At 43.4% G+C, this 13,016-nt stretch overlaps 1 protein-coding gene across 8 annotated transcripts; it reads right to left on the bottom strand.

The window, feature by feature from the left end:
* Window positions 1-840: 840 nt before the first annotated feature.
* On the bottom strand, window positions 841-5,621 carry LOC123424668 (pentatricopeptide repeat-containing protein At1g80880, mitochondrial-like). 8 transcript variants are annotated; one of them, XR_006621722.1, is made up of 10 exons: window positions 5,530-5,621; window positions 4,967-5,271; window positions 4,458-4,837; window positions 4,317-4,369; window positions 3,531-3,602; window positions 3,326-3,427; window positions 3,198-3,244; window positions 3,082-3,109; window positions 2,587-2,894; window positions 841-1,936 (listed from the first exon to the last, which is right to left on the bottom strand). XR_006621722.1 is itself a non-coding variant. In XM_045108353.1 (8 exons), exons 2-8 carry the CDS (start codon window positions 4,465-4,467, stop codon window positions 2,736-2,738), a joined length of 471 nt encoding a protein of 156 aa, XP_044964288.1. In that variant the 5' UTR covers window positions 4,468-5,271; window positions 5,530-5,621; the 3' UTR covers window positions 2,380-2,735. The 8 variants fall into 8 exon arrangements, 4 of the variants coding, with proteins under 4 accessions (XP_044964264.1, XP_044964273.1, XP_044964288.1 ...); XR_006621721.1 differs by having other exon boundaries at window positions 4,458-4,802; XR_006621724.1 differs by lacking the exon at window positions 4,317-4,369 and having other exon boundaries at window positions 3,500-3,602; window positions 4,637-5,271.
* Between the last annotated feature and the right edge of the window lie 7,395 nt (window positions 5,622-13,016).

Here is a 13,016-nt window from a genome sequence, read left to right as displayed (position 1 = left end):
TTGCTATGTAGTGCACAAAAAGTAACCAACAATGCTAGGGCAAGTAGACGAAGATAAGAATACTAATAAAGCTAGTTTAGTGCCCGTGCGTTGCCACGGACAGAAAAATATATATAAATACATTGATTAAATAATTGTTATTCAGAAGTGTATGTCAAACATGATGGACAAATACTCGTCCTTTCTATAATTACAGATGGTACATGGTGAAATCGCTACCGCTCAGACGGCAAGAAGCAGTGCCGCTGACGCGGAGGCAAGGAAGGAGGCGAGGAGGAGCATCCGCACCGGGCCGCCGCCGGAGCAGTAGTTGTCGAACGCGCCGCCCGGGTACTCGTACTGCCGGTCGCCGCCCTCTTCGCCGTAGCCGAGCTGCTCGTGCGTGCCGTGGTAGCCGTAGCCGTACTCGTCGCGACACTCCCTGTGCTCACGTATGTCGAAGGTTCCTCTTTCGGGCGTGTAGCTGCAGCCGCTGCCGAGCGCCTGCTTCATGGCGAACAGCGAGGCGCCGTTGGAGAAGGTGAAGCCGTCGTGGGCGACCTCCTCCACGCACCGCAGCGCCATCTCCGTCTCGGCGAAGTAGGCCCCGTCGCAGTACTCGTCCACGCTCTCCTGCCCCACGTGGAACGCCCACCCGAAGCTCCACCGCGCACTCGTTGTACACCTTCATGGTTTTTTTCGTCCATAAACAATGTCGAAACTACACTGTGTACATGGGACATGGAAACGACCCTCAAAGGCAAATTGTTTCAGGGGAAGCAATAACTTTAGCTGTTCAGTGCTCATTAATATAGGATTCATTAATATAGGATTCAAGAGCAACTTGGTAAGTCAACATACCTCACAATCACATTTGTTCACATTTACTTCTGTCGTACAAAGAAGCCCCTTAACAGTGACACTTGTGTTACGGAATTCTTGTCCTGCTTGTAAAATGTTTGGTACGATGTGGAATAAGATTGTATCTGCCTACTCCTCGCCAATGGTCTCTGTTGGCCAATAGAATTTTTTTGAATTCCTTTTCAAGTATCGGGTCAGAAGCAAAACCATTTGCCTTCACTTCATCATAATACTCCAAAGCTCGTGGTATACATCCATTTTAACCAAACCTTGGACCACTGCCATGTAGTGTGCATAACCAGGCCTAATGTCGTATCTTCGCATTTCAGTCCACACCCTCAGAGCATTTCCAGACTCATTCAGTTGGATAAACTTATCAATGAGCATGAGAAATGTGTCACTGTTAGGGCCACAACCATCTTCTTTCATTTTCTTCGGTAGCTGGAGTGTTTCGTCAATGCCTTCCTGTTTCAAAAATGCATGGTACGTCGAAATGGTTGGAACAATGCCCTTCATTTTCATGTCTTCCATTATCTTCCGTGCTTCCTCAAGCTTGCAACTTTCACAAAGTGGAACTATAATACTTTTGTCTGTTTCAACATCCGGTTGGAAACCTTCATCTACCATTTTACTGAGAACATTTTTTGCATCCTTCACGCAATTCTCTCTTGTCAGAACATAAATAAGTTAGTTATAGACATCAATACGAGGACTCCAACCCCTCTTCTTCATCTCATCGTAAACCCTCAAAGTATCAAAAAGGTTCCCTACCTTAGAGAAACAACAGACCATGAGAGCATAAGACGTACCATCAGGAGTAATGCAGCAATTTGACATTTCTCTCCAAATTCTCTTTACTTCGGCCAGATCGGTGAATATGTTACACCAACCATCAAGTACTATATTGAAACCTTCTGTTGTGAGTGGGAAAAAATTTCTTCTTGCAAGAAGCAACTCCTCAGCATCTTCTATGTTTTTACTTCTGCAAAGAGCACGAAGAAGGGAATAAAATACAGTTTGGTCCGCTTCCACTTTAAACCTCTGGATCACATCAAAGGTCTTGACTGCTTTCTTCACTTCATTGGCAGCTGCATACCTGAAATTTCAACAACAAATTCTTACAATAAAAGAAGTGCGGTGCACAAATAGTAACAGTACTACAATGGCAACGACTGCTTTTCACGGTCTTCACATTACAAAAACAAAATACAGTTATGATGTCAAAAGTGATCCGATAATGTAAGAGGAGACCCATAGCGGTGCTAGTAAATAGATTCAGATGTAAGGAATTGTATGTTCGATCCAACACCTCAATTACACTAAAAGCGCGAAAGGTGCTGAGTGATAGAATTTATGACAATAACAGCACCATACTCAATAATCAAGATGCTAAGTTTAGACTCTTGAAACTTCAAATATCAACATAATAAGTAACTGAACCAAAATAAATTGAACCAAGCACTCACACAATACATGCTAATCATCACTCACTATACTACCATCATCACATGGCTAGAAGATTAGAACATCCTATGAAGATGAGTCATGAAGCTTCTTATGTCAACAACATTTTTACAACCAGACACTCACTTTTTCAGTTCTCAAAATAACTTTAGCACCTATAGCTCAAGCATCCACCTCCCCTTCTATGACCACAATAGAAGCAATGCACATTGCATAACAAAAGCACACGAATGCCACAAAAGTTATTTAGGCAGAATATTGTGTTCACTCCTACAGTTATACCTTTTCCCTGTTTACCTGAAACCCAATCTAAAGCAAAACCTCGTGAAAAAGCGTCATGTTAAGTATGAAGGATCACTTCCACGCGGCAACCCTTCCTATCGTCAACCGGTACCATGGTATATGTAATGAATTCCCCCGAGCGTTCCGCGTCACGGGCACTTGGTCGGCGGGCAAAACTCCGCTATGTCGACGCCAGCGGCCTCCATTGCGTCATGCTGACAGTTGGTCGGGGTGCAGCACTCCGATATGTCAATGCCGGCAACCTCCATTGCATTGTGAACCCACTTTGGCACGTCGCCCTTCGGAAACTGTCATCATCATGATTTTAGCGTTTACGGGTAACTCAAACTATTAAGAAACATAATAACAAAACATGGTATGGTTTTTGGCTTTGTAGATGATTGGGTAGCAGATGAAACAAGGGGGTAGTTTGTTGCTCAGCTATTTTTGGTTCAAGCATATATGATAGAGTAGAGATTGGAGAACAAGACAAACCTGCACCCTCAAGAATCCTCTCACGAATCTGCAACATGTCAGCAGAATTCCGTTATTTACCAACACGCTACTTCACTGACAAATCAGGCAGATTTATGTCGAATGAGACAACATACTCTGGAAATCGTCCTTCAAGAATCGACATGTGGAGATCTCTACTTAACTGAAACAGAAATGAGAGTGATCAAACAATAGCTGACGGTGCTCAAAATGAACTAATCGGAAAAAAATATTGACAGGGTACCTGCATCATAAACGATAAATTGTGATATGACAGCAGTTGAGAGCCCATATGATCTTTCGTGACAAGACAATGCAAGTATGCACGTGTATAGTTTTTGCAGACCTGAACAAGAAGAACACCATTTTAGTATTTTATACAGAACTCCAAAGATTGTAATTATATCAATCGGTTTACCACTTTGTTCCTAGTGGTGCTGAAGCCATACCATACATGGACAAGAAGGATCAATGGGCCGTTCATCAGTTTCCATTGCGTTTGGTTTTAACTTCAGAACACCCTAAGGAGATACAGGAAAAAAAAGGTCACATAAATCATCAATGAGAATTAAAGTTAAAGGGGTAGATAAAGTAGATTCGCACCAAGACTACCTCAAACATAAGCTTAAAGCCTAAACCTGCTATAAAAATGTGCCTGCTTCTACAACAAGCATAGTTAATTTAGATAATATACCCAAAAAGCATAAATGCCAGGGTACCCGTTGCACCACCATCAAATGATTTATCAACAAGTCCAGCTTATGGGGTTTCTAGAAGAAACAATGTCCCCTCCCACTCACTCACACGGACACACCTCTCATGTGATTCCGTTGCAGTAATGGTGAGCTAGGAAAGTACAGAGATTGTGATCTCAGGGTTCAGATTGGACTATGGTTGCATATGTTACTGTTTTTACCAATATCAGGCCAATGGAAGATAAGTTCTTCGAAAGCCAAGGATCAGTAGGAAGTTTCAAGCAAAAGACTAGATATACTTATCAGTGCTAAAATAAAATGCTTCACACAGTTCCTCTAGCTTTAATTGCATATGATTGTCAGGCAAAGAACTTTCGTGCCTCAGGCACAAGTGCACTCCCAAAGCGAGCATATTATATAGTTGTAAGGTTAGAAGATTGTCATAACAACAACCATAGAGCTCTCTCTTTATAGAGAATGTAAGGAAGCTAATCAGCCCGGCCATCTAAAGAAACAATGAAATAGAGAGATTGTTGTTACCAAACATTGGGCTCCACGTCTGGTTAATGATGTCCAAGCAGACGGAGCCAGACCTACAATTTGCATTCATCCACAGGCATTTAGGAGATAGAAAATTGTTATCGTGGGTCTGAGCAACTAAGCACAAATACTAACACAGACCTCGGGTCATACTCCTGCCGCATCAATGGTTGCATCAACATGCAAATCTCCCTCGGGTCATACTCCTGACAGACCTCGACGGCGGCGAATCCTAACTCGATTTCGATGTGCAAGCAAAGCAAACGCACACAGAGCCCATACGTACATCATCGAAGCAATGCATAATTATACATACGTACCGGAGAGGGCGATCATGTCGGTGTGCGAGAGCCCGTTGGTGGCGAAGAGCGCCGTGAGCTGGTCGAGGATGGACGTCGGCGGCGCCAGCTTGCCGGGGACGCTGCTCGCCGTCGAGCTCAGCCTGTCCAACCGCCCCAGCTCCACCGCGTACGACGGCCCGCCGGCCTGCATGAAATCGTTTCACTTGCAAACAGTAGTAGCTGCAGTAGTACGTGGTGACAGTAACCGCGGAGCTGGAGTAGTGCTTGTTCACTGGAGGAAAGAAGCAGAGAACAGACAGGGATGCAGCAAGAAGGATTTGATTCAAATTCCATGATGAGTGTTTTCACCTTTTCGAGGATTCTGATTCTTGCAGTGTTTGAAAGGCGAGTCTGTTCCCCAACAACTGATACATTGGTTGAGACCGTCAACAACAGGAAGGAACAGAGAATCAACAACGTCTGAATTACAAAGACCGTCAACGTCGAGGCAAGTTAACCATGGCCTCATTCACTGATTGATTAGTCACCATTCATAGTACCAAACAGAAACAGCAGGCATCAGCACATCGTTTTTGGGCACACGGTAGAAAGTGATGAGCGCCAAGTTGCATCCTCTATCACCCTGTCACTTGCAATCATTTCCATAGACAGCGCTGCACACATTTGGAGTGAGAGTTAGATGGCGTGTCGCGTCAGAGTATGACAATATATGCTTATTTGTATAGGCAGGAATTCAGGATGGAAACTTTCAACCACCATCAGTTCGGCACCAGTGCGAGAGTAACACAGACTAAACTTGTCAATTATTAGGTCTTATTACCGTACTTGTGTGCGTACGTACGAGAATCAGCCAAAAGAGATCCATGCATGAACTTATTATCAGAAGGAGGGATGTGGGAGAAAGGGGTCACCTTCGAGGACTTTACTCCCGACATGGACCTCCGGAGCAGCGCGCCGGCTGCCTCCGCCTGCGCCGGCGTATTGGGCGCGGACGCGTGCGCCGACGCCGCCGCCGCCAGCGCCGCATAGTCCTGCGAGAAGGCGTCGGACGCGCGGCGCTCACTGGCGCAGTCGTCCCGGTCGCCGGCGACGGCGGGGAGGTGCGCGCATATGCCATTGCCCATCGCCCTCTTGGCCTTCCTCCACATCCCCTCCATGAGCGCCGGCACGGCAGATTCGCCCCTCGGACCTCAGAGAAGATTGGGATCGGGAGCAACGTGGGTGGGGGCTGGGACGTGGGTGTGTGGGTCGTTGGTCATTTTTTCCGGCCGGTTTTTCGAGCCGAGATAAGAGGACCCGAGAGGGTTTTTTATTAAACTAATCGGTTGGTTTATCGTCCGGTTTATGAAGGGATTGAAAAAAATCAGTGGAAGGGTGGAAAGGCTAGCGGTAGGAGGTCGAACCATCGTACGAGGTTGAACCATCACGACGGCAGATTCCCTTTAATAGTAGAGATGTTCAAAGATTGTTCAACTGACCAATGCCAAAGCAGGAGACAAAAAGAATTATTTCATTCAATAAAAAAGGGTACAAGTATATAATTTTAAATAGAAGGTTTGAACAAACTGGCGAGACTGAAGATCGATGGAAAGTGGAGTGAGGATTAATGTCTTCTTTCTAGGAGATGATAATTCTAGATTGATGGAAAGTGGGGTGAGGAGGAATGTATTCTTTCTAGTAGAGAATAATTCTAGATCGATGGAAAGTGCGGTAAGAATAATGTTTTCTTTTAGGAGAGGATAATTCTGGAGACACAATTATTGTCGAGAAGAACAGACATGAGATAGAATCATGACAGTTTGTTCGACAAATATTGCTCACTTAAAAATATATTGTATACCTATATTTTTATCTCATGGCAACGCACGAGTATTCGACTAGTACATATACATCAAATATATCTCTAACATCGGCCATCACGCAAGGCTGCGGCGGCCAGCGCTAGCCCGACGGCCAGAGCGTGGCGGGCAGCGCGAGCACCACGAACACGTCGCGGCGCGGCCACAACGGCCATGACGTGCTCCAGGACGTGCGTGTCGCACGAGCGCAACTGATGTTAGGAATAAGCCACGCCACCATGGTGATCAGCGTGTGCGTGTCGGCCGAGTCCGGATGCCGGTGCATGGGCGAGTTCATAGCCGTGGTCAGTGTTCCGGGCCGGTGTCTGCGTGCGTCGCGTGAATTAGTTAGCAGATTAGTTTGTGCATGTAGTTGACTGGAGCCTGGAGGTTGCATGCAAGTAGTTGGCCACGTCCTGCATGTGGGCGTAGGCGTTGGCGTAGGAAGTGGATCAGGGTGAGTGACTTGGCCGTGCGTGTATGTGCAGCCGGTATAGAAAGCCCCCTGGTGTATTGGTTGGCCGCTCCGGTATTCGCCGAGCCAGCAGTTTGAGCTGTAGAAAATAGAAGAGGCTGTGTGTGCGGCCGGGGTGCTGTTTGTGTGGCGTGGCATCGTTCGTGCGGTGAGACGTTTGTAATTAGAAAAACCTTGTGTCCAGTGTGCTCCTTCTTCCACCTTCGTCTAAGCGAGCGAGTGAGAGAGAGATAGAGAGGTCCGTCCGGCGTTCCTGTCGTCGGAGGGATACGCATTGTTCTTCGTTGGTGGGTTTATGCCAACAATTGGTTTCATGAATTTGATTGTCTCGAACGCGGTTCGGCGTGCCGGAGGCATGCCGACGATGACTACGTTCGTCGGCGGCTCCGCAAAGCTCCGGACCATGTATCAACCTATAGAAGTGCACGGCATTGAGGCTGCCATGACAGACACAGAGGCTGCTTGCAGTAAGTCTGCGTCGAGCGTGGCGACCGCGGAGGTGCTGCGTGCGGTGTGGCAGCATAGAGGTGTTGGGTTGCCGTGGAGGCCGCGGCGGTGCGGTGCGACGTCATAAAACGGCGTCGAGGGACGTTAGACGTGTGCTGTCGGCGGAGAAGGAGCTCGGGGTATGTCGCAAGTGACGAAGAAGCAGGCTTTGTGGTGACCGGCATCAGCGCACCATGTCAAGATCGCAATTGTGACGACGACAACAACGACGGAAGCTGCGACAACTCCGACGACTGCAAGATCGTGGCTTAGTAGAGAATGTTAGGAATAAGCCACGCCACTGTGGTGATCAGCGTGTGCGTGTCGGTCGAGTCCGGAGGCCGGTGCACAGGCGAGTCCTTAGCCGTGGTCAGTGTTTCGGGCCGGTGTTAGCAGATTAGTTCGTGCATGTAGTTGGCACGAGGTTGAATGGTTGCATGCAAGTAGTTGGATATGAGTAGAAGCAATGAAAAAAATAACACCTTATATAAAATAGCGTAGTTTTAAAGATATGTTATTAGCGTGTTATAACACGCTATAGCATGTTATTAGTAAGACGTTATACATTAATTAATTTAACAAGTCAATTCTGTATATTTATTATAATGCTCCCTCATGTATTGGTATTTAAGATGTGTTTGGTTCAGGAACGAAGTGGAACGGAATGTCATGGTTTCATTTTAGTGGAATGGGTCGGTTCCGTCCTTGTGTTTGATAGTAGTGACTTAAAAGAACGGATGGTTACATTTTGATGTTTGGTTGGAGGGATGGAATGGAATGGATTTGTTCATCTTCCTCTGCTGCATCTCGTCGTTGCCATCACTGCACGCCATGGGGGAGTAGAGATGATGGGGATGCGGCCGCTGCTGCCGGCGAGGAGAGGAGGGACCGGCCGGCGGGGAGAGGAGGGACCGGCCGCTGTTGTCGGCGAGGAGAGGAGGGACCGGCCGACGGGGAGAGGAGGGACCGGCCGCTGCTGCCGGCGAGGAGAGGAGGGACCGGCCGCTGCTGCCGGCGGGGAGAGGAGGGACCGGCCGCTGCTGCCGGCGGGGAGAGGAGGGACCGGCCGCTGTTGTCGGCGAGGAGAGGAGGGACCGGCCGACGGGGAGAGGAGGGACCGGCCGCTGCTGCCGGCGAGGAGAGGAGGGACCGGCCGCTGCTGCCGACGGGGAGAGGAGGGATCGGCCGCTGCTGCCGGCGAGGAGAGGAGGGACCGGCCGCTGCTGCCGACGGGGAGAGGAGGGATCGGCCGCTGCTGCCGGCGAGGAGAGGAGGGACCGGCCGCTGCTGCCGGTGAGAGAGAGACGAGACGAGAGGGAGGGAGAGAGACGAGAGAAGGAGTCGTTCCGCGTGGTTCCTCCGATTTGGAGGAATGCGTTGGTTCTGCATATCAGGGGAATATTTCCTTCCGAGGAATCAAGGCATTCCGGTTCTCCTCCCAACCAAACACTAGAACGAGGATGAGGAACGGGTCGGACTCGTTCCATTCCATCCCATGACACGAACTGAACACACCCTTAGTATGTCATTAGCGGCAGTATAACGGGTTTTTTTTTCAGTGCGTAAAAGTGGATCAGAGTGAGTGGCTTGGCCGTGCGTGTATGTGTAGCCGGTATAAAAAGCTCCCTCATGTATTTGTTGGCTGTGCCGGTATGCACACAGCCAGCTGTTCGAGCTGCAGAAAATAGAAAAGATTGTGTATTCGACCGAGGCGTCGTTCGTGCGGTAAGGCGTCTATCGCGGGAAAAACTTTCTGTCCACTGTTTTATTTTTGGGAAAATCTATCAAACGGTGTGCGTACGGACCGCTGCGGCGGTATGAAACGGACATTCTTGTGTTTATCGAAGGCATACGTGAATAGTACTCGTAGTAGGTGACCATTTTTTATAAACATCCCAATCAATCCCCACACAAGCATGTACTAGCATGCATGGCATGGTTTACTTTTTTGGTTCTCCGAATGCATGCATGGTATATTGTGATACATGAAGTATTACACATAAGATTGTAGCATGGTGTACCTTTTTATATGACACATCATATAGCATGCATGCTTGATCTATTTTTCTTCACTACATGGAATACTCATGCTAATGAGGTGGTGGGGTGCAGAACGTTATGAAATAACTAGCCACTGGTTATAATTTAAGTGCAAGGGTTGCAAAATAATACGACAACTACAGTGTTTATAACAACTGACAAGCTTATATGAGATTTGAGTAGAATTAAACTGACCGATACAACAAAACACTACCACAACTAAGTTTCAAAAGAATTGAATGTCCTTTTATTACGACACAACATAACAATCGAGGGTAGAATTCAATAGATAAATACAACAAACAGCATGACAACTATTTTTTTTACAATGATTGACAAGTTGTTGAGACAATATGATAACGAGGTAGGATTAAAATGACAAGCATAAAAAAAATATGTGGCAACTGTGATTTTATAAACACCTAAAAGCTTTATGAGACCACATGACAACTTGATAGAATTAAAATGACAAGCACATCAAAACATTTTAGGAACTGCATTTATAAGCACCGACAATCTTTGTATGAAACGACATTAAAAATATGGCAATTAAGTTATTTTTATTGGGCAAGTAAGTGGTTAATAATATAACAAGTGAGTGAAACAATGTGGCAATTACGGAAGGAAAAAAAAGTTTGTCGGAACATGTCGACATGGGATCTAGTTTCGAAGATCTTGTCGAGACAAAGCCAACGATGAAAACATATCAACGATCGAATTAACGGTTTTGAAGATAAAACTTTTTGAATTTCGATTTAGAGAGGATTTTGACAACGTCATTATCGCATGCATGTATGGTGCATAGAATGGAAATTAAGTCATTTTTTATACTAGCTGATGATTCTTGTGTATTTAGGTGCATGCAGTTTGTACTCCTTTTTGCGTTTTGCCGCCGCACAGGAGCATCATTATGCGGCGCCGCTATGTAGTTGATTTCTTTATTCTTTTAGGTAATATCACAACTAGTACTTAAACTTGTCATTGATGTTCATTTTAGTGTGTGAACTTAAAAAATACATCAAACTGGTTCTAGAACTTGGCACAAAGGTGCATATACGGTGATAATCTCATTCATAGACGTATAATTCGTTGATGTGGCTCTATATTTTAACCAACATGCACACGTGGCATGGGACCCGCTTAGAACAGATGGCTTTCTTTATAAATGTCACCATGATAACTGACCCACATATGTCAGCACAAAAGAAAACTAAACAATAAAAATTACAGCCTTTCGGTCTTGAAAAATAAGCAGAATTAGCTAGCAACTCTGTCTCTAAATTTTCTCACACTCGGCGGCGATAAAGACTCTTAATGTTCATCGAAGAGGACGTGTTAGTTTTATTAGAAATTTGTAAAAACTTTGTCAACTATGATCACAGTAATAAAAATAAATTCTAAATATTCGTGTATCATAGATATTATACTAACAAATAGCATAACTTATTTATAAATTGTTCATGTAATTTTTAAAAATATTCACACTTTCATTAATATTTGCTTGTAATAACTTTCACTCATGACACGTATTCATAACTTTTACATAACTGAAATATAGTCAGATGTAAATATTTATAATAATATAATAATTTTAAATTTTGTATTGGTATAAATATTTTTTGTTATGCAAAAATTTCTAAACACAACAAACTTAGGAATTTCAAAATGTGCATATAAATATCTAAATTTTTGTATAATTAAAATAATAATTCTAAATTGTGATTTTTCTTTATGATATTATAACCTATACAAACATTTTTATAACAAGAAATACAATTTGATTCGTCTAAAAATAGTAGATTAATACTATTTAAAATTACTTGAATGTTATGCTATGTAAGTTATATTTCATATGTATAATATTTATAACACACTAGTATTGAAACTTTATACTTATTACTATCATCATAATTTACGTACTTTTTGTAGAGCTAAGAAAAAAACTAACATTGACCGCACTGATTCGAACCCGTTGAAGTCATACGGGTATCCCTAAAAAACATACGCGTCAGTTGGTTTATATAGATATGACGTTTACACACTTTGTACACCTAATCTTAATTGGAGGAACGGCTAGCACACATTATCTGCTATCCCCTGAAAGCTAGTTTAAATCATTTGTACAACAAATTTTAACTGTGTTCTTTTCCTTTGTGCGTGTCACGTCAGCTCATCTCCCCTAATAATAAAGCGATGCGCGCTTCTGTCATCGGTCATTTTGCAGAAAAGCCCTCGCAGTTCCAGTTAATTAACCCGCAGTCCAACTTTAAGTCAGAACGAAACGTTTTCTATCGTTTTGCAGAAAAGTCCTCACAGTTTTAGATAATCAACCCGCGGTCCATCTTTTAGTCAGAGCCGAACCGTTTTTTGCATTTTACAAAAAACTCCCTAATGTTTCAGGTAATCAATCCGCTATCCGTATTTAAGTCAGCCGAAACATTTTTTATTTTAAGAAAAAAACCCTGACTTTTCAGTTAATCAATCCATATTTTATCTAAAACAAAATTATCCATATCTTTTAAACCATAACTCCGATTTTAACATGTTATATATGAAATTTGATTGAAAAAATGTGTAGAATCTAAATAGGTTGTTATTTGTAGCTGTTGAATACTTCTTAAATATTATTTTTGGTGCAAATTTAATCTGTAGTGCATGGTCTTTTTTTCTTTCTTTCCGACGACCATACGAATTGCAATAAATATCCATTAAATTAAAACCAAATTGAGAGGAAAGAAAACATCGTTAACCACACATGCACACCTTTGGAAAATCTCGTAGGGAGAAACAACATATTTCTCATCTTATTCCGAGTGATTGTACATTCAAACGCGTTTTCATTGTGTGAGCACTGAGGCCATCGTCGACAACACAAATGTGATGTCATGTGAAAATATATTACGTTCAAAGCATGTGTTATTTTCTCTTCCGTTGCAACGCACGGGCTTTTTTGCAAGTTCTTACCTACTAATAAAGCAAATAGTGCTTCTTTCGTACGTCATCCAAATTACCCTTAAGGTTGACTAAAGTTACCCACCAATGCCACCTATAAGTCATAAAAAACGTTTCAAAGAGAAAAGTCTCCACACTGGGCCGGCACATGTAGGGACCTCCTATATTACGCTCTGAGCGTTGGAAAAAGAAGCAGCACACCTGTTTGGGCCGGCTCATGATTGGGCGCCTGTTTTTTTGTTTAGTTTTTTTATTTTTATTTTCAGTTCCATTTTGTTTTTCTACTTTAAATAATTTAGAACTTCAAACAACTTTTCTTAATTTTAAGAAACTGAGAATTTCGAAATAAAATATTCAAAAAATATTTTTTTAGAATTCAAAAACTACTCAGGAGTTTTCAAAAATGTTTGCATATAAAAAAGTGTTTAAAATTTGAGAAAATGTCCATAAAATAAGAAAGTCAACGATTTTAAACAAAAGTCCGTGTAAAAATCTTAAAAACAGTTCGTGCCTTTGTTTTTAGTCTCATTTTTATTTTTATTTTTCTGTTCCATTTTTTAGTTTAAATAATTTAGAACTTTGAAAAACTTTTGCAATTTATAAAACT

The sequence above is a fragment of the Hordeum vulgare genome, chromosome 1H (genome assembly GCF_904849725.1).
Source record: "Hordeum vulgare subsp. vulgare chromosome 1H, MorexV3_pseudomolecules_assembly, whole genome shotgun sequence".
NCBI classification, from domain to species: domain Eukaryota; kingdom Viridiplantae; phylum Streptophyta; class Magnoliopsida; order Poales; family Poaceae; genus Hordeum; species Hordeum vulgare.
This window is presented reverse-complemented; position numbering and strand designations above follow the sequence as displayed.